General features: G+C 41.7%; 2 protein-coding genes across 2 annotated transcripts; both read right to left on the bottom strand.

Annotated features, from left to right (window-relative positions):
- Nucleotides 1-60: 60 nt before the first annotated feature.
- On the bottom strand, nt 61-8,539 carry prmt7 (protein arginine methyltransferase 7). Its single transcript, XM_079345292.1, has 17 exons — nt 8,285-8,539; nt 7,562-7,598; nt 6,946-7,095; nt 5,892-6,000; nt 5,577-5,689; nt 5,168-5,397; nt 4,890-5,070; nt 4,694-4,821; nt 3,476-3,614; nt 3,290-3,373; nt 3,134-3,181; nt 2,926-3,015; nt 2,251-2,412; nt 1,229-1,303; nt 919-1,079; nt 633-729; nt 61-523 (listed from the first exon to the last, which is right to left on the bottom strand). Exons 1-17 carry the CDS (start codon nt 8,377-8,379, stop codon nt 368-370), a joined length of 2,055 nt encoding a protein of 684 aa, XP_079201418.1. The 5' UTR covers nt 8,380-8,539; the 3' UTR covers nt 61-367.
- Nucleotides 8,540-8,783: 244 nt separating this feature from the next.
- On the bottom strand, nt 8,784-21,736 carry exoc3l1 (exocyst complex component 3-like 1). Its single transcript, XM_079346096.1, has 14 exons — nt 21,294-21,736; nt 16,940-17,115; nt 16,621-16,840; nt 15,299-15,502; nt 14,754-15,172; nt 14,487-14,557; nt 13,735-13,852; nt 13,265-13,390; nt 12,219-12,319; nt 12,009-12,125; nt 11,334-11,604; nt 11,069-11,224; nt 10,703-10,836; nt 8,784-10,416 (listed from the first exon to the last, which is right to left on the bottom strand). The coding sequence occupies exons 1-14, from the start codon at nt 21,334-21,336 to the stop codon at nt 10,230-10,232; spliced, it is 2,343 nt and encodes a 780-aa protein (XP_079202222.1). The 5' UTR covers nt 21,337-21,736; the 3' UTR covers nt 8,784-10,229.
- Between the last annotated feature and the right edge of the window lie 4,864 nt (nt 21,737-26,600).

Raw genomic sequence — 26,600 nt, 5'->3', positions numbered from 1 at the left:
TCTACCCTCAGGACCCACCCCCGATTCCCCCCGTGAACAAATTGTGACCCAAATGTCTGATATTTTTCAACCAATCAGATTTATTTGATGAGAAATTGTGCAGTAGACGGTGCAAAATGTGACGGAGACAAGAAACGGAGCGATTCAAACAAGTTTAAAAAGAGCTTTGTAAACATGTTGACACAATTGTTTTTTTGTTTTTTTTTACTACGATCCACTGAAATCGGCTTTGAAATCCGACCCATCCGACGCTGCTTTCTGTTCAGTTAATACAATAACTATACGGGCTGAATCACAGATGTTAAATATGCACCAAGAAAAGCAGTGAGAGGTAAAAGCTCAGCATTAATAGTCTGTTCTGGAGTCACTAGGACTGAATACTGAAGTCCATCTTAATGTCCCCTAAACTGGGTTCAAAGGTCAAGTTGTAAGCCACCGCTGCTCTGCCATCACCTGAACTGTCCCACGGCGAGCTGAGAAAATACACTCCCTGTTTCCTGTGTCGACTCCACTCACACTCACCCTGAAAGGAAGGCAAAGCAAATCTGTCAGAAGAGACAAACCGACTGTGTGCTGAAAGTGAGAGAGACGAGTTCAGAGGATAATAATAGTCCTGCTGTGTGATGTGATACCTGCTCACTGATTGGTCCTATCAGACCTGCACTGACAGTGATGTCATCGGTTAGATGATATTCCATCCACAATGCAATACCATGGCAACGGCCAACCCTGAAACACATTTAAACAAAGTCATCATAAAGTGCAGTTTACCATTAGAGCCTCACAGATGCATCCTGAATCAGAAGCGATTATTAAGTGCTTTTACGCTCACATAGCAGGAGATACAATGTCAAGCAATTGTATAATTTACTGAATGATTAAAAAAGAAAACTATTGTGATAGAAGAATTCTCAGCACCTTATGAGAGGGAGCGAGCCCTGACTGTTGATTGGCTGTTTAGGGACACACTGTGTAAAGTCAAAGGTCATGACGGCTGAGGACTGGGTCAAAGCACGACACGGGTACTCCCAGAGAGGGTGTGGCTCCGCCTCCCTCGACTCGCGGAAATCCAGAGATCTCTGAAGGTCACAATTTGATTTTTAGAAAAACACACGGGAGAGTTCATACAAACTGTATATTTCAGTGATGATTTATGATTCAAACAACGGTGGATCACACTGGAGGTTAAATCTGGCAGCAAAAAAAACAAAGCATGCTTTAAACATACCTGGACCATTTCATCCATGGGTGTTACGTCAAAGCCTTCACACGTTCCACACGGCGCTCGTATCCTCCACAAATCCTTCAAACGGGAAAGTTCATGGATGATACAGTGTGCACATAAATAAAAGAACCTGTACATGTAAAAACGCTTTAAAACAAGTCCTTGGTTCTGAGGCATTAAATGAGGATCTGTGTCAGTATATTCTGAAAATCATAAATGTTGGTTTATATGAAATTGTACAAAGGAGTATAAGGGCCAGATGAGGGCAAACAATTATCTTATTTTGATATTAAAGTCAAACTTTTACTAGAATTAAGAATGAGGTCGTAAATGTACAAAATTAAAGTAATACATTTACAAGAGTATACCGTACTTGGGGATTTGTGAGAATACAGACAGTCGTACATTTTACAAGATTAAACTTGTAAATTTACAAAAATAAAGTCGTTACAAAGTCTACAGTTTTGCAGAAGAAGCCGCTGTTTGGAAAATGGAGAAACATGGAGCATATACCTTAGAAAAAGGTTACACAAATGAGGAAAGAATCCATTTGCACATCCACATTACATTGTCACACAGGTATCAGGAGGCTGAGAAGATACTGGAGAGAACCACACTGCTCTGACTTGGAGGAAATGGCTTTAAAGGTTCTGCTTTCATCATTTTCACGCAGGCGGAGGGCAGCTCTTCTAATCCAACCTCACAGAATCATAGTTTAAACATCGTCTGGTTCAAATCCATTTACAAATTTAATATTGTGGGTTTTTTTGTTCTGTAACGTGGCTCTCGCACTACACCATTAAAGTTTATTCCAACAATATACGACTTTGTATTAAGGCTCTTGAACAGTTCTTTTGCCATTCATTGAGGATTTCTTCTCAAACCTCCCTAAAGGGAGAAGAGACCCTAAATAAATATCTCCTCAACGTACAGTACGATCTGTTTCAGGCCAACACACAAACAGTTCACCTGTGGAAATATTCAACAGATGCCCTTATTCTTTCACCAACACGTTTTTGTCTCACCTGGAACTCTACTGCCATCATGTGTAGCGTGGCAGAGCGGGGCAGTACGGTGGCGTCGGGCCGGAGGAGGCCAGCCAGCGCCGTCCGACAGTACCAGAAGAAGAGAGAGTGCCAGGGTAAGAGGCTGGTGCTGAAGTACGGCTCACCCATCAGGACTGAGATCTGTAGGAGAGATGATGTAATGATGCCCGACCCCACCAAAGTTAAACCCTTCCCAGCTTTGGTAGGATACCATACAGAACCAAACACACATGGGGGGGGGGGGGGGAGATTTGGGGTCCAAACACAATCAGTCAGAGTAAAATTCAACAAAATGGAATTTGAGTCAAATAGATTTGAACATTTTGTGGCCAGAAGAACAAACCATAAACAGCATTTTGACTTGTTAGGAGAAGAACATAAGCTTTAACTGGAGACTTTTTTTTTTTTTTTTTAATTTAAAATAAAATAGGACTACTGTTACTGTTACTGTTACGTTACCAGTTTACAAGCTCATAGATGCTAAACAAGAGTTTAAACAGAGGTCAAGTCCACATGACTTCACAGGTCTTCACAGGCCTGTTTGTTGTTGTAGGTCAGCTCATTTGAAACTCTGCATGGTCTCGATGGTAATCACATCACAGTCACTATGTTGAACCACAGCCCACCACACTAAAGGCTTTGTTCCAAAGGTACCTGTTCCCCTCCTACGTCCCTGCTGGTCAGCTGCTCAGGCCTGATCTCAAGCAGCTCCACACCGCCTTTCTTCATGTTGGCTTCCAACACCTGCATGGACAAAAGTCACACTTACTCCTCTGCATCTGGAGTCTGCTGCTTTACTGTTGATACAATACAAATATGAAAGAATAAATGTAATCTAAAAAAGACACGGTGTGTATTGTACCTGTTCAATAACCTGTTTGGACATTCTGGAGTTTTCAAAGCTGTAGACCTAAACATGGAAGAGGAGAGTAAAGAGAGATGAGAGAAGCAGATGTGACATCTTCTCTGTGGTTTGTCAAAGTTCAGTGTTTGGCACCAAGACGTCTAAGCAGCGTACCTTTTTAGCTCCGAGTATGTGTGCAAACACAGGGAGCAGACTTCCATCACTCACACTGAGACACACACTCTCCTCCTTCAGCACCTGGAGTCAACACGGCAGGTTATCAAACAAAAAAACAAAAAAACAAAAAAACAAAAAAACAAATATTTGTCGTGTCGTACTGACGCTTTTTTTTTTACTTACACTGCGAAGAGCGCTGACGTAGCTCTCGGTGCGCCGCCTGTCGTTGAGCTCTCCAAAGCGTGGGCGCGTCCACACCAGGTGAGCCTGACAGGTACAACACGGCCGAGAGGGAGGAGCCTCGGTCTGTGGGTTCTGTTGGCTGAACACAGGAAACACACGGATCATTCGCCTGACACAACACAACAACACCACTACCAACAAAGAGTTCACTCAACGTTTTATGTTTTTTAGACGTTAACTTCTGAATACCTTTGGACCATAAGTGGTTTACAAAGAGGTATTTCTATTTACTACCAAATTATTAGTGCTATTTTCTGCTCCTCAGGGAGGGATTTATTTCATACTCCATAGTGACTCGTGCTCTGCTGCATTTTTAAACAGATTCATTGATCCCCATATCAACTTTTCTTTTCTCCAAATCTCTTATTGGTTTACACAGAGGATAAGAACACATGCAGTATGTAGAAGAGTTGTCATAGTTCTGCCTTCCCCTGCACCATCCATCCAAGGTAACCCCGTACCCATATCAACTTTTTAAGTGTATTTTGGGGGGTTTTATCCCTTTATTTAGAGCTAGGCAGAGGGACATGGATCAGAGAGAGAGTGTGGGGGAAAGGAGCCACAGGTCAGAGTCCAAACCCGGGCCACTAGCTAGGAGGCCTACAGCCTCCATATATGGGGCTCAAACCACTACGCTATCTGCGACGCCATTTCAACTTTTTGACTAAATACATCTGAACAGTTCAGACAGTGTCCCTTCATTTTTCACTTTTGTAAAAGACAGCTACGTTTCGATACAAACAAAAGGCAGACAGTCCAGAGATCCAAACTGAAATAGGTTGTGCTTTTATTCTGGGCCGCCAACTGTGTTACTGAAAACAGATCATTTACATTTCCATGATATCATCACTCACAGGTTGAAAACAGCAAACAATACTGTCCTCTACTTGTTCTTTTATATGAGTCAGTCATTTCCTATATTATGATTTTACACAGTGGCTGCCTGGCTCGAGGGTTTTAAAAAATGTATTAGTGACAGTGGAAGACTGATTAAGCCCCCTAAGCAAAGCTACTACTTCGAGAGTGTTGTACTCTCAGTAAGGTGCCTGTTTGAAAAAAGAGAAGAAAAAATGGCTGTTTCTGTCGTGTGTTTCCACTGCAGGAGATCGTCACAGTGTTTTCAGTCAGTCATGAAATGTGTCGTCTTTGACGTGTTACCTGAGAGGCCGCAGACTGTACCACAGACTGTAGTCATCACGGCACACAGTCAGGCTCAGCTCCTCTCCTTTGGTCACTGTGCTCTCCACGGGCAGGAAGTACACACTCTGCATCCAGTGGTCCCGCCACTAAAGCACAACACGGTGATCAGTGAAAGGGTCGACGGGAGCGCAGCACGCTGCGTCCTTTAACTCACTGGAGCGCTCTTCGGCTGTGGGTACGTCCAGCTGGGAGCCATGCTGCAGACGATGCTTCCACTGGGATCCATGTCCAGGTCCCACCACGACAGGACCACGTGGGCCCGACCATCCGACTGAGACACAAACTGGGACGAGTGGGTCTGGAAGGCGCTGCTGACTGGTTTACTGAAATCCACACTGAGTGTAGAAAGATGGAGGAAAAAAAACAACGCGATGTGAGACGCTGGAGCGCACAGAAAACTATGGAGGAGATCCTGTTTTGTCTCTGTGGGACCTGAACATGGTGCAGAGAGGACCCAGCGGGTTGAAGCTGTTCGGAGACACCTGGCTCAGCTGGATGTCACACACTGAATGAGCTCCAGCACAGTGACCCACTGCAGGCGGCGGGACCAAACGGGCCCCCTCGACCTCCACTGGCTGCAGCTGAGCCCAGCTCCACAGAAGCTCAGACTCCACCAGCTGAGCGTAGACGGTGGCCCGATGAGGGACCGCCTCGCAACTCTCCTACGTGGGCATGAACGCACAAGGACAGAGGTCTAAATACCATTTACAGGGTCATCTTCATGTTGCAATGTTGTCATTTCAAACAAGAACTCAAATGTCTAAACTCATTGTAATAGTGTATAAATGCAGAACAACACCTAGATTTCATTTCATACACACACACACACACACACACATACCAGGACTAGATTCTGGTGAGCATGTTCATAGCTTGGCAGGGCTCCTTCACCTATCAGCTCTGTATCAAACAGCTCTGTGATCAGAACGTTGGCCTTCGTCTGCATGTCTCCATCTGTGTTCAATTACAAACACAACACACCCACATGCTTTAAACATCATGCTCTCTGTTTTGGACTTCTGTTATATGTGATGCTCTCCTGTGTTACTGTCTTTCCCACTGTAGCGTTGGAGCGACCTGGCACCATGAGGTCTTTTAGAAGTAAAAAATGTTTTGTGTGTGTGTGTGTGTGTGTGTGTGTGTGTTTGTGTCTGACCTGGCCCAACAGTGACATCCGTTGAGTGTTTGTTAATAATCTTGATCTTGTCAGAGAAGCCGTTCTTCTTCACTATGCACTGTGCAGCTTCAGCCATGGGCTTAAAAACCTGAACCAGACAAGGACACAGAAGCATCGTCTTCAAACACTCGCATCACGACAAGAAAAGATCCCGACTAAGATGAATCTTTTTTTTCCTTTTTCAAACCATAAACTGCTGATACATCCCTCCTTTTGGATCACCAGACGGTATCATCAAAACTGTAATTTCATCATCTTGCAGAACATGTATTTTTCGGCCACTTCCTTCCTTCGTTTTGTTGTCTTACTGTGTGGTCGCCAAATCTTCAGTTAAAAACACTCAATAACAGAAACAAACAAATCAATCCAGGCTGTGGGAGAGCAGCAATTTCTGTCTTCTACAAGTTCAATGATTTGTTTTTCACCGATAAATATGTTTTTGCAAATCAGAGCAAAAGTGTATTTTTATCTATATAAAAGGCTTTTCTTGTCTGTGATGGAGTCTGAGATGGCTAATAGCAAAAAAAAAAAAAAGCACTTTAAGTGGACGTGCTCTGAAAATGAAGAAACCATTACAGCTTGTTCTGCAGCTGCTGGCTGAAGAAACCTGCTGGACACGATCGTTCTAACCATTAGATGGGGCGTCAGAGTCAGTCATCTTTTAACTGAAAGGTTGGGGGTTCGATCCCCAGCTCCGGCAGCCACACGTCCGACGTGTCTTAACTTAACCCAGAGTTTCTCCTGCTGCTTTGTTGTCAGCGTCTGAATGTGTATGAATGGATGAGTTAATAGTGATGGACTTTACACAGCAGCCTCCGCCATCAGTGTGTGAATGAGCAGACGTGACCTGCTCTGTAAAATCACTTTGAGTAGTCAGAAGACAAGTAAAGCGCTATACAAGCTCAAGATATGGTAAAAAATGAGGTCCCTTTACTTCCATTTGGAGAACTCTTCCTTGACTGCTTGACATATACGTTTTACCCTGAGCACTGTCACAGTCTAAGTGCAGTTTATACGGACTTAGCATGTTTACCTCGACAGCATAGCAGAAGTCAGCTCCAGCCGTGACAGCCATCATGGACAGCAGGCCTGTTCCTGTCCCGATGTCTAACACGATGACCTTCTCACCGCGGGCCTTGACTCGGGCCACGGCCGCCCGGATGCCTTGGTAGTACTTCTCATTCTGGAAGAACAAAATACAGTCAACTTTTCCTTAAAATAGACATTTGTGAAGTCACAATTTGTAAATAAAGATTCCACCATGTCATCGTTATTTGGTCTTATAAAGGTTCTGACATCATGCCTCAAGACAAGGACACTACTTTAAGGTTTAAACGCAAAATTTTAATATACACTGTATTATGCAACACAGAAGAAGAAATGCCAAGTAGCAAGTTCACCTCATTTCAACATACTTTAAACATGTGAATATCCTAAATTTCATGACGTATCCCTGATCCGTAAACAGTGAGCAAACCACCTACTCTTACTACGTGCTTGCAACATGAAGTTATTTCAATGCCCACTTCTGAAACCACGGTTCTTCTTTATTTCTATTTTCTATTGAAGAATTTGACTCTTATTTTTAACGTTACATTAAAAATGCTGAAACAGAAACTGCCTCTACGATGATGTCACACATCCCTCACCCTGTCATGGTCATGGAGCATGTCCGCGTAGCAGGACCTGAAAAACAGACAGAGCAGCAGATCGAGTTGGACCTCTGTTAGAATATCTCATCATTTATGATCATACTAACCAGGAACAAATTTGTGTTAAATGTGGGGATCGTTCTGTACCTTCATTCTAAACAAATGGTAAATAAAATGTAAACTTCTTCAGCACATGGATTTTTTTTAGTTCAATTTAGAAACGGGTAACAATATTGCTGCAAATTATTGTTGTTCTCCTGGGAATTCATGGGTCAGACTCGGAATTAGAGCTGCAAGCAGATATGTGATGTGTGTATCACATCAACAGATTTTGTCAAGTTTGAACAGTTTCTTCAGAAAAAAAGTTATTTTTATCAGTAATAGTGAGTATTTGATCCTGTTCGAAGAAAACATTGACTGATCATTACTGATCTTTTGAACTTTAAGTTCCTCCAGCTACATGATAAGAGAGAAAATAATTGTGTTTCCCTGACTACTTGGTAGGCTTGCCTGATAAAAATAAAAAATAAAACGTTTTTGAGCTGTTGAGATAACTTCTTCCTCTCATCAAACAACACAACACAAATATTCTTGTCGTCTGGTTCTGTGTCTTTGTCGTGTGATCACATGACTCGGGGTGAATTCAGATGTGATACCACATGTACACCGTGTTGTTGTGTGCAGTTTCTCTCCATGCTGGGATGCTAAGCTCAGAGCTACCTGGCTATCTCCTGGTGGTAGTCGTACTCCTCGCTCTCCTCCACCCAGTCTAAAGCTCCTGTGGTCGGGTTGGCTCTTCCGCAGAAGGTCTTCATCTCCGCAAACACTGTTACAACCCTCGACTAAGATGTGTGGATAAAAGCTTTAATTACTACTCTATATAATAGTAAGTTATGATAGCCTGGGTTAAAGATGCAGCGTTGCTCCAAAGGAAGCGGCCATCTTTTCAAGCGACGTCATAGATTTGATCACGTGATTGTTACTCACGACGTGAATGTATGTCGCAAAACAAGTTTATCCTCAATTGTTATAGCAAAATTAACATGTTTGGCTGTATCTTTTAATACAAAAATATGATTAAGATGATAAAGTATTATGATTCTCAAATTACTGAAGAAGATGGTCGAAAGTTTGACTTGTTATTTCGATGTTTGCCCCTCCTTCCTCTTCCTCTGTAAATGAATGAATTTATCAGTAGGATTTACAGTCTATGGTAGGAACAGATGTAGTTATCGATGAAAGCTGTGCGTTTTTACAAAGCATTTATTAAGTCATTTATGCTCACAGTAGCTATACAATGTGCGTTATGGGACCAGATGTTGGAAAATATTCATTCAAACATAAGAAAAGAAAAAAAAACAATTCCAAAGGAAATTAAAGAAAAATGAATATAAATACAATAAATATACATCACATTTCCAATTATAACACCCAGTATCAACAACAAAGGAAGATAAGACATACGAAGACACGTTAATGAAGAAAAGGTGATTTTAAAAATAAGCAGTCCAAGTCCTTCAGGTAGACATAGTCCAGGAGCCTTGACAGTAAAGCAATGATAATTGTAATGTCCATGTGATAGAACATGAATTATTCTTTCATTACTCTGGAAGTTATACCAAAATGTTGTAAGCGAAACAAATTTCTCTGTTAACTTCTCACATCCTGCAAAACAACCATTCAGATTTTTATTAAGGTTTTCATACCGTGGCCATTTTTTTACCTTTTAATTAGTAAAATATATCAAAATAGGTCTTTATTTTTACTTAATTTCAAGTCCTTGATTCCTTGGATTGGCATGAAATAAACAGACCCTGGTATCAAATGCACACATTGGATTGTGAGTGTAAACTACAAATGTTTGTTTTCAGCAGGCAATATCAGAGGTGTTGCAGTTAAATACATTCAGTAATTTGATAGTCGAGTAGATCTTGAATATTTGTGTACGGTTTATTTTCTAAGTAGAGTTTCTGCCTGCCTCAGACATGTCTGCTTCTCCACACAATACAATGAAGGTACAATCATTTAATGGAGGTCTTTAAAGTTTTGTTCAGTAGAAAATACTATCAATTAAATCTGTAACCTGTAAACAGCAAATGATTATTTATATGTACAGTGTGTGTGTGTATATATATATACTAATAAGTGATCCCTAATGTCAAAAGTGGCGATCACATGACGTGCTTGTTTTTTTAGTCTGATAGGCTGAGACAGTTTGTTTATAGTGTCTGACAGAGAGAATGATTTCATAAAGATAGAACTTGGTGTTCAAGAGCAAGGTGTTTCTATCTACACACTAGCTGCCACCAGACTCCATTGACGAAAACTGTAATTTATTCTCACAGAAAGCATTGCTGATCCTGCACATTTCCCACAAAGAATAAGGATGCAGCCATGTCAAAGCTTGAAGATACATCTGTGGGCAACACAGGAGCAAAGTGATGGTGGCACAAGGCAGATCCCAGAGTGAAACAAATGATGGTCCCTTGATGAACAACATGCATGTGAACATAATCACACAAAGGTTCCTTTTAACAAAAGTGGAAACTCCTCATTGTGTTTCTTACTGGTCCTTCAGTACGATCAGTAGAGTTATGATGTGCTGCAAGCTCTCGGCTTGATTATCTTTCAGAACAGATTTTAAAGTCACATTTAAGTCAGAGTTTCATGCACACTTGGCCGTGGGCAGGCAGAAGGCCATAGACGAGGGGCGCACCAGGATGTCGGTGAAGATGGGCCGGTATCCTGCAGGCAGAGGGGGGGCACTCTGCTCCAACAAGTCCAGCACAGACCCTCTGATGTCCCTGGATACGTCACCTCGGATGTCCATCAGCACAGAAACATGCTCTTCTCTAAAGGAGCAGAAAAACAATAAGTCATCAATGGCCTCGTCGGAAAAAGACAGAATCATCAGTTAGTTAATCACTAAAATTTTCATGCAAGATGAGAATAGGTGCGAATTGAATAGTAGTACCTTTAAAATACACTTTTTTGCTTAACAACCTCTATTTATTTATTATACATCTACCTCTTATTAGATGTGTTTGTTATCAGGGTCTACCTCGCTATTAAGGCTTATCATAGTTTTTAACAGGACTTTTAGCAGGGAGGGTTCAAAAGCAGGTCAGGTCAGATTACCCGATGTCAGGGTATTTGGCTGCAAGTCCAGTAACTTCCAGGATGAGCATTCCAGAGTCTTTCAGTCGGATGAAATCCGCCAGGATAGGGAGCAAGGCCAGAGGATTCACTTCAGGCACCGATCCCTCACTATCCTGAAGACAGGTAAGCAGCTCAGTTTGAGTGACATGAATGCCGATATAGAGATATCGCTGACAAACCTGTTGCGGCTCAAGTTTTTAAATATCTAGAACTTGTTAATGCTGATAGACTCCGTACCACGGGTAGTACAAATGAAAAGTCATTAAATGTGACCTTTTTCTATGAAAACTAAAATGATAAAAGAGTTTGTCTTAACCAAGAAATTCAGAGTCAGTTCCTCCTCACCAGGCCGTGAAACATCTCTCTGAACTGCTGCTCGTCTGTAATCATCTGCTGAGCGAGCTGCTTCCTCTCGTCTGCGCCCCGACACACCAGCCTCTTCTGCATCAGAGCCCTGACATACTCCACCACCATCAGCCACTGGGCCTCCTCCTGTAGACGCTGTATACACACAGAACAAACTCAGCCATTGAGTTGTTTTCAATGAATACACGTAACTAGAACTCCATCTTCACAGGAGATGGAGGAATAAACAGAGCAGAGGCGTGACCTCTCTGCAGGGAGGTCGAACACGGCTGTACAGCTCGAGGTGACGCTCCAGGACGTGGCAGAGTTTGGGGACGGGGTCTCCCTGGACCAGCCAGGGTCGGGTCAGCAGGCCGGGGAGGAGAGGCTGAAGGTCCAGCAGGAGCTGATCCATCACCAGGCGACATGCTCTTCTCACTGCCCGGTCAAGAGCTGCCAGAGGGTTTGGAGGAGTCCTAGAGAACTGGCTCACTGAGCGGGACGACTGCTGCTGCCGAAGGCTCTCTGTGGACTGTCTGCATCAAACACAAGGGACACAGAATACTGAGTACAGTCGAACAGACAGCTGATGTGGGCCTATCATCGCATAATTGAGACAGATTGATATGTTTTACCATAATGTGGTGATGAGAAAGGTTTTTTTTCAGAACGTGTAGAACAAACAGAAATGCTCAGGGCTTTTTTCCCAGTACAGTAAATTACAATCAAAAGCTTTTGGTACACTGTGGGGCACTGAAGCACAAAGGAAATGTGACCAATAAATGTTTGTTTTGGCCTGAGAGACTAAAGTGCAACATCTATTCCGAAAGTCCAATATTATCCTTTGCATTTTTTGTGTATGGCTGCAGTCATGTGGCTGATAATCTGTGCACAATAACGCTTGGTTAGTGGGGTCATGAACTGTGTGTCACTATCTCACTTGAGGATGATGCAGTTGCTGATGGAGGCCAGCAGGTAGTGAAGGTAGAACTTGTTTTTGCTGTTGCTGGGATCCCTACGATGCTCCTTTCCAAATTCAACCAGAGCCTCTCGAAACCTTTGGAGGACAGGAATATCAGTCAATAAAAAGGTGAAGGGTGAAGACTGGTTTTTCAGAAAGAACAGAAAAAGGGAAATGCATTGGCCACACCTGTTAAGAAGGTTCTCCATCTCATACAGTCCCATCTGTATGATCTGATCTCGCAAGGATTCTCCAATCATCAGAGCCACCCGAGCGTTCTCCTCCAACATCTAGTAACACATCATCAAACAGACACATGCACAAATCACACATCACCACATGACTCATGACTTTGTGTAGAAACACAACACAGGCGCAACAAAGTTAGACAAGAGGAACACTGGGAAGAAATCAAAGTGCTCCAAGCAATTCGGTTTAAAAGAGTAGGAAGCACATGATATAATTACAAAGTACAGGTTCACACTGCAGATGATGTCAGGCCTTAAGACAGCGTGCACAACTCATTTAAAGAGGAAACCTTGTATTTCAAAATTGTCACCATGTTTAATATATTTTATCTACACTAATATACACGTTACATTTTTGCTTCAGTTAATTTCTTCTGCAAAAACAGTCTGTAATAGATGCAACACATCTAAAGGTTTACTTGTAGTCATTCAACATATTTGAAAGGATCCCCACATCCATGGACCTTTTCGAGAAAGATTTTATGTTTTTTGGAAACAAAAACAGTTGTGGCATCACTTTCTTCAGGGCCATAATAGTCGATAATTATACCTTTCAGATCACCAGAGTATCCTATGAATCAGTTAGTCATTGTTTTCAAAACAGCAACATAAAGGCAGGGGCGGATTATGAGCTACTGTGTGCTGCAAGCTCAGTTTTCTCCAAGCGGTCTTTAGAGGTGATTTACACCTTTTTATGTTGAGTTTTTTTTGTTGTTGCCTAAAACAAGAACTAAGGGTTTAAAAAAAGTCTACTGCAGTAATTTTGTCAGATAATTTAATTGACAATATGTGGGGCTCATTGCTTTCTGATTAGGTAGAGCCTGCACCATTCATGCCCCATGAACTGAGGCTGAAAGTTGTTTGGGTTTTTCTGATTTAAAAAAAAAGGGTTGATGGGTCAGAATTTAACGTTCTTTATAATGTGGTTTGTTACTAACTTTCTGTCTAGAATGGAGTTGTATTTTTGTATTTGCATGGCCTGCATACCTGTGTGATGATCGTGGGCAGGCTGGTGTGATAGAAACCTTCATGGTCTGTGTCAGGCTCCTGGTCTCGCTGCCAGTCCTGGAGCTCCACCTGAAGAGCTTTGAGCATCCACTCTGATACACTCTTCTACAACAGCGACAACATGGACACGACACATTGATTGTCCTCAGAGCAACGTCACAGACACCATCGTGTTTCTGTATTCGGTTCAAGTTTGAAACTACCAACTTTCAAAGACATGATCTGAAATTGTATTCAAAGGTAATCATCACACTCTTTTGGGGGTTCGATCACAGAGTATTTCATATGATGGATGTTTCACAACAAAAGGTGAAGTCCATGTCTTTATTTAATACAGATTCCAAAGCTGCACACTCAGCCCATGAATGAAAAGAAAAAGGATCTCTGTTTTTAAGGTTGCGTCTTAGACTAGAACTCAGGTCACAATTTATGTACCTTTAGTAACTCACCCGAACACTCTGCACATATTTGTTCTGCAGCTGCTCCAGTCCTTCAGGAGAGATCAGAGGTCCCAGTTCTTCTTTCTCCATCACATCCACCAGCTCAGGTTGACCCATCATGTCCGGACTGCCAAATCAGCATAGTTACACTTTCTTTCCCCCCATGACTAACAGACACTATGCGTTTTTGTTTTGTTCTGTCAGAAGTTACATATTGTGACCTAAGATGGGCGATCCAAAGTTGATCTCATTTTAAAACTCTCTCTTTGCTTAACAAGGTTTATAAAAAAAAGTGAAAGGACGCGGCAGTAAAAGTGGAAGCCTTCATAAGAGCAAAGCAGCATCACTCCTTCATGTCTTATCTACCTGAGTATGGAAAACACTGACATGAAATCTTTATGATAGGAAAGGAGATATAACACAGTTTCTATGTTGTGGCAGAAGCATCAAAAAGGTATCAGCTTCAAAACAACACACACAGTGACTAAGCGCTTGCAGAGTCAGGGACTTCTTTTAAATCCCTTCTTCAATACTAAATGTATAGTCGTACTTGCATGCGATGTCTTGTTTTATTGCTTTTCTTTAATATTTCTGTTGGTATGTCTGCATGCCCCTCTGGTTGTCCTTATATCTCCAACCTTTCTGACTCTCTTTTTTTGTTTTAGCATCTCCTTGCTTTCACTCTTTCTTAGTTTTAGCACACACAGGCGGAACGACCAAGAATTAGAAAGCGTAATGTATGTGCAGGCGAAGTAGCTCACCTGGTGAAGATGTGGAGCACCCAGTTGAGCACGGCAAAGATTTCCCCACTCTCCAGGTCCCAGCTGCTAACCTAGGCCACAAGAATCCCTTAGATGTGTATATAGTGAGCTGCTCGTCAGATGTAAACTGTTGTTAGAAGGCATAATAAATCCATATTGGCTTTAGAGTAAAACAGTACGTTCAACGGCTGATTTAAGTTGTCGTGTTTCAGAGAGACAAGTGAAGGTTTTAGTAATGCTGGGACACTTTTTCCTCACATGACTGACCTGTGCCAGGTGAGTATGTAAACAGCGGTGGCTGGCCCTCAGGTAGGCTCCTGTCAGCTGATAGTGTGAGGGGACACAGTGCTCCAGCAGGTGGCGTACGGTGGTCAGGTCAGCCATGATCCCATGCTGGAGGGCAGAAAGGTGGCCTGCCAGACCTGGGCCTCGAGTGTGCAGGTAGGAAACACTGCGAAAGCGTGCGGAGACCGCCTCCTCAAGTACCCGGAAGAAGCACGCTCTCCAGCAGCGAGGTCTCCCGGGGGGCAGGGGTCGTGTGTTGCCCCTGTTCCCCCCTCGCTCCTCCAGTAAAGCTCTGTCCAGGGTCTCCTCCCGCTCCACTATCCTCACAGCTGATACAAATGGAGTGGGATTTTGTCTAGCTAGAGCCAGACTGCTGCTCACCACCGCCCACAGCTCCTTACCTGCAGTAACAGGGTGGATGACGTGCACATCATTACCATCATCTGCCTTGTAAATGAATCCAACACATTGTACAACATATAGAATATACACACATCACTACCCTTGTGTCGACTTGCCCTCCTTACCCAAAGAGTCCACCAGCTGTCTGACACCAGAGAAATACTTCTCCACCAGCTCCCGGTCTTCTGTGCTGAGGCCGTTTCCTGTGGCTCCATGGAGCTGCCAAAGGATGTCATCCTGCCAGCGCTCCAGATCCATCAGCCGGGCGTGGGCTTCCAGGAGTCGCCGGGACTCCACCAGACGCTCTGTCTCCAACACCATGCTACGCACTGCAAAGGGCAGGGAGGGGAGAGTGTTGATTCCTGTCATCCTTTAACTATGTAATGCATGAGTCTTTTTTTCTGAGTCCTGGGGCTGGAGCAGACTGCAGATGAGAAGCACATTTTAGCTTCCAGCCAACATTTTCTTCATTTGACCGTAAAAGTGTTGAGCATGGAAAACGCGGTTTGTTACAAAGAAATACAACCCTTTTAATAATATTCTGTATTCTCAAAATTAGAAAAGAACTCTCTGTTCCAACAGTTCAGTATGAAAGTTTATCGACTGACATTAGACAGCACATCTTCAAGTCACTGATTTGCCGTAAATCGACTTCCTGGAATTATCATCGAGCATAATGGATTTTTTTTTTCTTGGGGGGGTGTCATGTAAAAATACATGCCTTTCTTGTAACAGGGTATAAGATATTGTTAGTTTTTAGACGTAATAACAATGATTACCATAAATACTACAGTAAAACCAAAGCTACAATCCTTTACTGCTTCCACTGCCTCGACAATATCACAAAGTGAACCGAGTTGGTCACATTCTTGCTACTGAGGTTTCTTTGTTCTGTTGCCATTAGGCTGATATGTTTAACCAGTATGTAAAATTAAGGAATAATCCTGATATCTTTAATCTATGCAAACCAAATAAATGCTCTAAAGGATTTATATTTCGCTGTAACAGACTAAACCTTTTATTGGTAATTAACTTCATCAGTTTCCTTTTCTACATTTAAGATTATTATTTTTTGCATCATTGCATCATATGTCTCTGCTAGCTGGTCCAAAACGACAAACGTGAAAATCTGGTATTTTAAGAATCTGGTTATAACCCGTTCTAATATTTTTACAGACACCAACCTTGTGTCTCTGCCCTCACAAAGAATAACAAAACATCAACACAAATGTACCATTCATTGCATTCAAGTTGCAGGGAGATTTATTACAACATTTAATGACCAGTAGAGTTTCTATTTTAATCACCCCATGTGTAGTATGGATTATATTTAGAGGCAATGATACCCTTAAGCCTTTTCTTACAGCAGAATTGCTCACATTTGTACTTATTTCTGTAAATTGAATGATTGCCTTCACTCCTGTTTGTTCATAAAGCATCATCTCACCGGAGTAAAGTCGGGGCAGGTTGCTGACGGCAGACAGGAGCTGACTGTGATTGACTGACACTTCTCTCAGCCTCTCCAGAGACTTCACCCCCTCTGTGTTTCCATTGGACTCCAGTCCAGCTTTGTTCAAAGTTTGTGAAACCTCCTTAAGCTCCACCCGGGCCTCCCTGAGCTGCTCCAGACCCCAACCGACCCCCTCCAGATACGACTGGACCATAGACTGGAGGGTTAGAGAGAGAATGATGAATGAAATGTAAGTCCCATCGTAGACTTATAGCAACATGACTGAATATCTGGGTCTGTGTGTCTTTGATGTCACCTTGAGTCTGGTGTGTATGGAAGTGGTCCTCTGACTCTCTCTCTTCCTGTACTGGCTCAGCCGCTCCAGATGCTCAGGTCGGCAGAAAACCCCTGAAGCCCACTTCAGGGCAGCACCTCGAGCCAAACACTCCGCCCTCGCCACTTCTGGCCATATCTCAGCCACTCTCAACCTGTCTGAAAGAAAGACAAACCATGAGGCAATCGTGAGTTGATTTTACTCAAAGTGGTTAAAAACTTGCAATTAAAAATGTGTCAATCATATCACATTCATACTGGTTTAACACTGGACAGATGTTGTTTGTAAGGCTGCACATTGCACTGGCCACTTTCATTTGTGGATCCCCACAGAAGTCTGTCACAAGTCGCACGCTGGTTTGGGAAAAAATCAACAGCTAATACTGACACAAACAAAAGAAAACAAAGTCTTCAAAGCATCCAATTACCAACAACACACCAAAAAAATAAAAGATAAAGACAAAACAATCACATATAAAACCTCTAAACGTCCAGTTAAACACAACAAGCTAAAATATGATTATGACAATGAAACATACAGTAAATAACAAAACAACTGAATACCAACACCTGAAGCAAATATCAGCAAAACAACCACATTCTGCATTTCTATCCCCTTAGCAGATGCTTTTATCCAACGCGACCTACATCAGAGAGTACGTACAACCCAAGCAAGGATGTAGAGAGGAGGGAACAACATCAGCTAGTACAAACAAACCTTTAACCAACCAGTTTTAAGTCTTGTCGGCCACAGGTGCTGACAGGCAGAGCAAAGGCAAAGCACAACATTGTCAGCTGCTGTTGCTATTTCTGATCAACATCAAAACCATCCTAAATATTGTCATCCTCATCATCAATGTCATTAATTGGTAGGTCTTCATGAGAGTGATGGATCTTTAGCTTTTTCTTAAAGGTGCAAAGGGACTCTGTTGATCAAATGGAGTTTGGTAGTTCGTTCCACCACCAGGAGGCGACAGAGGACAAGACGCTAGTTAGAGACTTCAGTCATCTGTTGTGAAGGTTGGGTCACAGGCTTTTCATTGGCAGGGTAGAGGGCGGGGGGAGTGTAGACCTGGATTACAGAGTTTAGGAAAGGAGGAGCTGTATTTGTCACTGCTAAAGCGAGCAGCAAGGCACATGTTAACAACGCAGTGAAATACCCACAATGCATCCAAATCCAGACAAAACAACAAAATATCAACAAAACAAACTGCCAACAAAAAATCATAAAAATAGTACAACACGACCAAATAAGAGGGCACAAATATAGACAACACAAATAAATGACGAGTATTTGGAGTAAACTACAGTCAGTGAACGCAACCAAAGGCAGACAACACAAGAGTAAATAGACAACAAAACGGAATGTTTTTTTTAATATCAGCATTTTTTTTAACTATGCATGTGGTCTCAAATGAATGAAGTTGTATTCTTAGATCTATACAGTGTGCTGAGCTCTCACGGCTACCTTACTTCCTCTTTTGTATTTTCCATTTGACTGTTTAGTTACCCACTGTCTTCGCCATAAAGAAACATCATATTGAGCATGCTGAGCAGCAGCATTATTGACGTTTAAGGAATAGGATATGCTGTGCAGTCTGACTCAGACATTTCTCTGCAACTTAATGGAAAGATTCTTTTTATAGCAGAGAGCACTGAGCCTGTGTTGTTCGACAGATGAGCAGGTTATCGCTCACATTTTTTGTGAGTCAGATAGACAGGCAGCCATCACGTGACAGTACTTCCATTTGAGTTATCTTAATTGGGTTTAAGTGAATAATGAAGTGGTTAGTGACTCAGGCACAGAGCTATGTGCTGCGTTAGGTCACCAGCAGAAAGTCGCCTTTTTGTTTTTTTTAAGCACATTGATTCTAGCTATTTGATCACATATACGGCATGTGCCACTAAAAGTTCAGGTTTAGTCATTAAGAGGCTCATGTGAGATAGTTATTTACAACTCTCCTTGTTTGTGGAGATGTTTGTCTCAGTTACACAAACAAGGCTTTCTCTCTCTCTCAGAGAAGGTCATGGGACACTCTGCTATCGCCTACCAAGCCTAAACCTGAAGCCCTAAAATGTCATCATCAGCAACTCTGCAAAACAATAAAAGCATAGAGCTCGCACTCAGGAAAGTGATGAGTGTTATGTAAGCTGCTGCTGCTGCATCAACAGCACGGTGATAAACAAAACTCCACAGAGGACAATACAGCAGCTACTCACTGTTTAGAGCCATATCATGCTGCTGTGATGGCATGATGGACTCAAAAGGACCCTGTGGCCATGACAACATGTCATAGATAATTACAGACATATTTCATATATATCATATGAAGAATTATACTAGCTGATAATTCAAAAGTTGCTTAACAATGAAGCTAGCGCAGCAGTATCGAAAACTGCAGTTCCTCTGGTGGCCACTTGAGGCATGTTCAAAAAGCGAGTAATCTCTCATACGTCTCATGTTTAAGTGTTCATCTTGACAGCAGAATTACAGAAGTTTGCAATGATAAGGAGTTTTGTCTTTATAGGTTATTTCTCTATTTGTGGCTTCTACTGTATATCTCTCTTCATCCAATTGGTTGATGCTTGATGTTTTGCCAATGGTATTCAATAAAAGTTGACATTGACTTTTTTACTTTATTTTTGTATTATTTATTTCCTCTTTTAAATGTAAAGATAATCTGCTTTTGGTTTGATATCTTTGCAATTGTTTTGTTTTATCTAATTTTATGAAGTTATCTTTGTTTATCGACACTCTTGGTCTTTTATAATTTATTACATTCATTAAAAATGGATATTGTTTCTCTTGGCTGAATACCACTATGGTCAACTTAAGATGTGCTTTGTAAATAAACCTGACTTTTTCATTGAAGAGATTCACTTTGAACTGTGTTCCTGCTGTTGGTGCCTTTATGATATATATTTTTTTAATATCATAGGCTACAAATAAATATCTTGTAGGGAGTCCAAGCAGTCTGTGCTCTTGCTTGTTCCTGTTAGCGTGAATCTGCTAGCACAAACAAATAGCATAAACTGAAGTGAAATGTCTTGTTCTAACTTAACATACAAAAAGTCTGCACTCTAGTTTTAGCATGTTAGTTTACTCCTGTTGGTAGTGACGAACAGGTACTCTACAGTATGTAATGGGCAGCTATGGCTCAGTTGACAGAGTTGGTTGTCTTTAAATATAAAGGTGGGGGGTACGATTTCCAACTCCTGCAGCTACGTGTCCTGCATCCCATCTCCAACGTGTTCTTAGGCAAGGCACTTAACCCCAATGTCCTCTCGCTACTTTATTAGTGGTGTATGAATGGAATAGTTACTTCTGATGGTCACTTTACAGAGCAACCTCTGCCATCAGTGTGTGAATGTGTAGGTGTGACCTGTGGTGTAAAAGAGTTTAAGTAGTCAGAAGACTAAAAAAGCCCTATACAAACTCAAGTCAGTTTACCTTTGAAGATGTCTGCTCTCTATATGCTGCTTTCAAATACTTTTAGTGATTGTTGTATATGAATTTATTCCTGGCAGCTCTTGCATCAGAGGCAGGCTTGTTGCTGGTTTTTCCATGCAGAGAAGACAGCGGATGGAGCTGTACAAACACTAGCACATTCAAGTGACTGGGTTTGTATTGTTCATCCACTGAATGCTCTTCAACCAGAAATGTTTGTGAGTGAACTCTCTGATTGCTACATGTAGTCTGATGCTGGAAATAAAAGGGCTTTCATGGACAATATACCTCATCAAAAATGATGTTAACGAATTAAGAAAATCTTTGATTTTTAAGGTTTATTTAGTGGTTGTTAATTGTCCATCATCTGATGACCACTTTGTAAGAAACTCATGATATCAATATTTTCTTTGCAGTACAACCTTAAACATTACAATGCAATGCAAATGCAAAGGGACCATTGGGTCAAACAACTTTCTGAAACTGCCATTTAAACTTCAAATTCAAACAAACTGATGATCAGTGACTGCTATTATTTCTTGAAAAACAAATGTGTTTTCTTTTGAGCAGGATTACAGACTAATGCATTCAGGGAGGAGTCCACATCCCACTAAGGATGTTTGACACGAACTGGCAGATGGTCAATAAGTAATCAAAGGAGAGTCCTGACACCAAAATCAATACATCAATCTCACTGTAATAGTGTAAAGATTAGTTTTAAAGAGTTCATTCATTTATAGTAGCAGTACGGCAGCCATGAAACACTTTGTTTTATCTCTTCCTTCTAAGAGGTTTTAAAAATATGGGTGTTGGCATGTAGCATTGTTGTCAACAGCCAAACAGTGTGTGTCTGTGTGTTCAGTATGTCCTGTTGTGTGTGTCCTGTTACCTTCTGGTTTGTCCCCAAAACTCTTCTGATCCCCTGCTGACATTGAAGGTCAGTTTTCAGCCGCAGAGTCTCCTTGTCCCCGAGGGCTGGCACTGAGGGTACCCAGGGTGCAATGCTGCCAGAGAGCAGTATGGACGGACACAGATGACACAGTGGAGGAGAAGAAGAAGGAGAAGAAAGGGTGGAGGAGACAGGGCACATATCCATTCTACTGACGGCTTTCCTCTTTCACCCTCACACACACTCTCTCTTGCAGACACATCCTCTGCTGAGAGGCCGGCAGGAAAGGGAGGGAGCAGGGCGGGGGGGTTGGTGGAGGAGGAAGAGAATAATGCTGAAGAGAGGAGGGTGAGGGGGGAAAGGGGCAGGGATAGGGAGGGTATAAGGAAGCAGGCTGCATTCAAGGGCTTGTTGAGAAAACAGAAAAAGAGAATAATATTCAATCCAGCTTTCTGTTTCCGAAGCCTTCCCCAACACAGTCTTCATCAGCAGATTCATCTCCATGACAACTGTGCTAACTCCACCTACTCATTGAGTCCATGTAATGCAAGTGAAAGCTACAAGTGGGCAATGTTTTCTTTAAATTCTCTTCCCAACATCAAAAATCTTCTAAAATCTTTAAGATTTATGAAGGCATAATTCAATATCTTGACAAGTAAGAAATACATGAGAATATTGATAACAGTTTACCACAAATTATGGGAGGGAACTAGTCTGGTTCTGTCCAAGAATGGAGAAAACTCTCACCTAGACCTGTGTAACATAAACGTGAGTCATGGTGGCTAAAGCTAGACTCCAAAGAACTCAGGCTAAATTAAACACCTTTTTATCTTCAGGTATACTTTTACGAAAAGATATTGAAGAAATAAGCAGAAAGCGTTAACCACAAACAGTGGTGCCGAGAAGGAACCAGAACAACAACAACAAAATCCTAATAGTGGCAGAGGGGCGAGGGTGAAGGGAAGTAGGTGTTTGGAGGATCTGGTTTTCAGCTAAAACCTCTTGGGAGTCTGAGAGTTTCCTTGACTCGTAAATGGAAACCATTTAAACTTACATGTACAGGAAGAAGCGATGTATAATGCATAAGTCATCAGCCAGAAATATGTTGGACAAGAAACACAAAGGAACCAAGAAAGTGATGGAAGGATCTTTGCAGGTGAAAGATTTATGCCAGCCGGTGGTCTTCAGTAGTGACTCACCAACGTTTTAATAGCTGGGAGGTAAACTTTGTGGCTCTATTGTTGTTGCAGAACAATACGTGTTGGGTTTTTCCAGTGAAACATAAACAGGCCATGTTATTGACCCTCTACTGATCCTCTGCAGCTGTTTGACCAGCTACTACCACTGAGTTTGTTTACTTGCAGTTAGTCAAGTCTGCTGACCCGCCGCCCTGTTTACGCCTCCAAGCTTCCCGGACCTCTTCAAAACGCATCAAGGAGTGTGCCAAAAAGGCCTGCAGACTAGAGCTTGCACAAACATGATATCCCAAAGGGATCATTCATCATCTCTTAATCCTGCACTTTGCCATGCAATTTCATTTTTTTTGTTAGAGATCACTGACTGTGAGAAATCTTGAGATTGGGTTGTTTTTTATCAGATTGAAACGTCAAGTTTATTAAAAAACAAAAAACAAAAAAAACTCTGCCACTATATGTTGTCACGTCTAAGTCCCCCTGATTTTCCCTTTATAAATAAAGAAAAGACTGTACATCACAGCCCCCTGCTGGTCTGGAGAGTTATGTCATCTCCTACAGGTGCAGCATCCACATGCTAATTGGCTGTGTAACTTTGTAACTTTGTTTTAGTTTTGTAGCTGCTATTTGTTTGGGGTGTTTGCAAGCATACACATCCAGCAAATTTGCAGCAATATCAGCATTTCTCCAAAAAATGTTAAGTGTCTGTCCAAAATGTTCCCTCTTTTAGCTCTGTTTTGTTCTGCCTGAATAATAAAAAAAAAAATTCCTGTCTAATGCTGCAAAAATGCTCCACAATGTTCTCCACAATCTTTTCATCGAAAATAGTGACCCTAATCCTGCCAACAAAGGGAAGAAATATAAAAATAAGCCTGTGTGCTGTTTTTGACATATATTGAATCAATTCAGTGTAAAGATATTTTGTTTCAAATTTTCAAACTGATGAAAGTCCTTTTTTTTTTAATGTATTCATTTCAATTTGAGGCCAATTTTTTTTCTTGGCTGGTGCTGAAAAAACACTAAGAGCAGAAACAAAATCCTGCAGATGGGGTGGGGGGGTGGGGGTTTAAATATGTTTTTGACAGATTTCCAACTAATTACAGAATATATGAAATAATTAAAAAGCAGCAACCAATAAAGTCAAACTCAGGGTTAAATCCAACTCATAGAGAAAGACTAAAATGAACTAGACAATTCCAGCAGAAATTGTGAGGGTGGTTGCCGTCTGTGTATGCGTTTCTCAGTTATACTGCAGTAAGACTGTTTAACTGTAGTCAGCTAACAGCTAAGACAGAACTCTTGTCCCACTGCTATGGTCCCACTCAAATGATGATGTCATCACTCTAACTCTGAATACCTGCTGCTCACTGATTGGTTGACATTCAGCGTTGATCTGCCAAACTGCCAGAACATTTTATCAATGTATTTGAATGGGCTTACCACTGCTCGCAAAACCTCAAATATCTTAAAAACTAAACATGGTATCACCAATCCGTTTGGACTGTGAGTGACAGCACAAATAGGCGCACGTTTCGATGCATTTTATTTGTATTTAACATTCAGACTGGGACCACAGTGGCAATTTTAAAACATGAGTAAAAACTGTGAAATTCTGGACGTCAGTTAGAGTGAGAGCCCAATGTGTGTGTATGTGGTGCGTGACTGTCAAACAAATGTCTCCCCTGGGAGACTGAAACATTTTGTTTTACTTTTTGCTTTATGAGTGAGAGGACACTCAGAGCTTTCTTCTGATGTATTTTGGTTGTATATGTGAGCAACAATGACTTCAGGATCGCCATTTACAAATACGTATCCAAAACTGAAGTTTTTGGCAGTTACACTCGAGGATTTCAAATTTTGCCATCTACTTTGAATGGGGCAAATTTTGGCCAAATTTTTGTCACTTAAACTCGAATTGTGTCCAAACCATGTGCCCGAGGTTTCCACAAAGTAATAGCACACTTTTGGGGGGCGAGCCGGTCGTTTTGATACCTTTCTTGTGTGTGTGGCGCAAACGCTGTGGGAGGAGTAGCCCGGCCCGTTTTGAGGATATAATAAGACGAATAATAATATTGACAATAGTAGTAGTGTGGTTTGCCTTTCAGGCAACCACCCTAAATATGTAAAATAAATACACCACCTCTCTGATCGTTTGTTTACACTGCCTTACTCTTTTCAAGTGACAAGATTACCTTTTTTTCAAAGTTACCTGGAAATAAACAATAATATCCGGACTGGTACTATTTCTGTGTCAAAGTGGTTGCCATTGTTAGCCACAATCACAAAGCCACCCTCTTTAGTATCATATCTTGTATGTTTCCCACTTTCCCCCAGGACCTTATAAGGAAGAGAAAAGATGTTGACACATGAGGATGTTGAACAAAATGTATTCCTGCAGGGTGGGACGACATCACTGTAGGGAGCAAGGCCACTAACCTGCTGTTCTCTTGTCTTCACACACTGACAGCGAGACCCTCTGCAGTCAAGCTTCTTCCTGTGTGTGTTTATGGCTGCTCAGTCTCTCCCTCTGCTGTGCATGTAACAGCCTGGTCCTCCCTGCACAGCTGTCTTGCAGGAGGAAATCAGAGTCAGAGATGAACCAAAAACCCCGTCCTCATACAGGAGCAGTTCAGTATTTAATCCATAACAAGATATCTCACCAACTCCTGCTCTCTTTCATATGAAATTGAGATGACGGTGACCTGATGAAGGGGGCTGTATGGCTTCTGATAGATTATCATATTTACATTAAGATCTTTGTGTATTGCAGGGTTATACGCAGAGTATACCCACTTATTTTTGAGACTTCATGATGACTCCATGATGATGAAGGGATGATCCGCCCCTTTTCTGTCTATACTGTAATTGGAAGGAATGCGTAAAAACCAGGACTATGGCTGCCACCTCTTCAAGCACCACTAATTAAAACATGGCAATAATCATCCATAAGAGACTATAGAAAAGTGGCTTGACATGACGACTCTTAAGGGGCGGATCAGCCTACTTTCCTAACAGTAACTATATAAGTACAAGTTTCTATTCTGTGTAATCTGAATAAACATGACTGCCATTAAAACTCAAGTTGCTGTATCAATCCAAGCGCCCCGAGGATAAGAGATGGCAACATCTGGCGTTAGTGGATTGGACACAGCTGTATTTGTGTCCTGAAGGCCGAATCAAGTGCTCTGCCCTCCCCTTATATTTGTCATCACCTTTAAGCTCCACAACAAACGCTGCGCCGGCTCCACCCAAAGGAGCTATGGGAAGAACAGGAAGTCTAATTCTAGACCACTTCCTGGATGACATTCCTAACCTGAGTCGCCTTCCTGCCAGACTTTCTCAGGCTAAGTATGTATAACAGATCTATGGTCCCACTGGTGAATGTAAATGTATAAATACAAGGGATAGGAAGTGTTTGAACTTATTCAATCTATTTATTCTTGGACATCCGTTCAAACGAAAACACGCATTTATAGTAACAGGTTTTCTAATGCTAAAGGTATTGATTAAAAAATGTACGGCCCAACTGATATTGGCCAGTTAATATGAGAGATATCAGCCTGTCACACACACGTATATATAGTAGGAAATGGTTTTTATATTACCCATTGTGCTGGTATTAAATCCTTTTTTACAAAACACAACACACTAGAGATGGAGAAATTCTTTTTAAATATAATTATAACCTTTATTTTTTAAATTTGGCCAATCAGTCACTCCCTGCTAAGTGCTAATGCTCGCTGTTTAACTAAATAGAATGCAAAAATCGAGCAGCAAGATATTCAGCCAGTTTCACAGAGGGCTGGACTTGAATCCAGAATCGTTTTGATTCAAACAGAACCTGAACTGAATCGTGACCCCAAGAACGGAAATCGAAATTGAATCGCGAGACACCCAAAGATTCCCAGCCTATGACACGCACACATAAAGAAATGCTTTGGAGAAGTGAGAAATATCCTCATGTAGTTAGTGTCTTAGCATGAACACATGGAGCAGAGCTCCACAGCTAAGCAGACGATGTTCAATGTTCCACAAAGCTCAAGTTTGAACCAGCATGCGCCTGTTAAACCAGTAGCTCAATAAGTCTATTAATGAACACTTGAAGCATGTGTAG

This window comes from Symphodus melops, assembly GCF_947650265.1.
Source record: "Symphodus melops genome assembly, chromosome: 6".
Taxonomy (NCBI): Eukaryota; Metazoa; Chordata; class Actinopteri; order Labriformes; family Labridae; genus Symphodus; species Symphodus melops.
The sequence above is the reverse complement of the archived record's forward strand: the minus strand, read 5'-3'. Positions and strand labels throughout refer to the sequence as shown.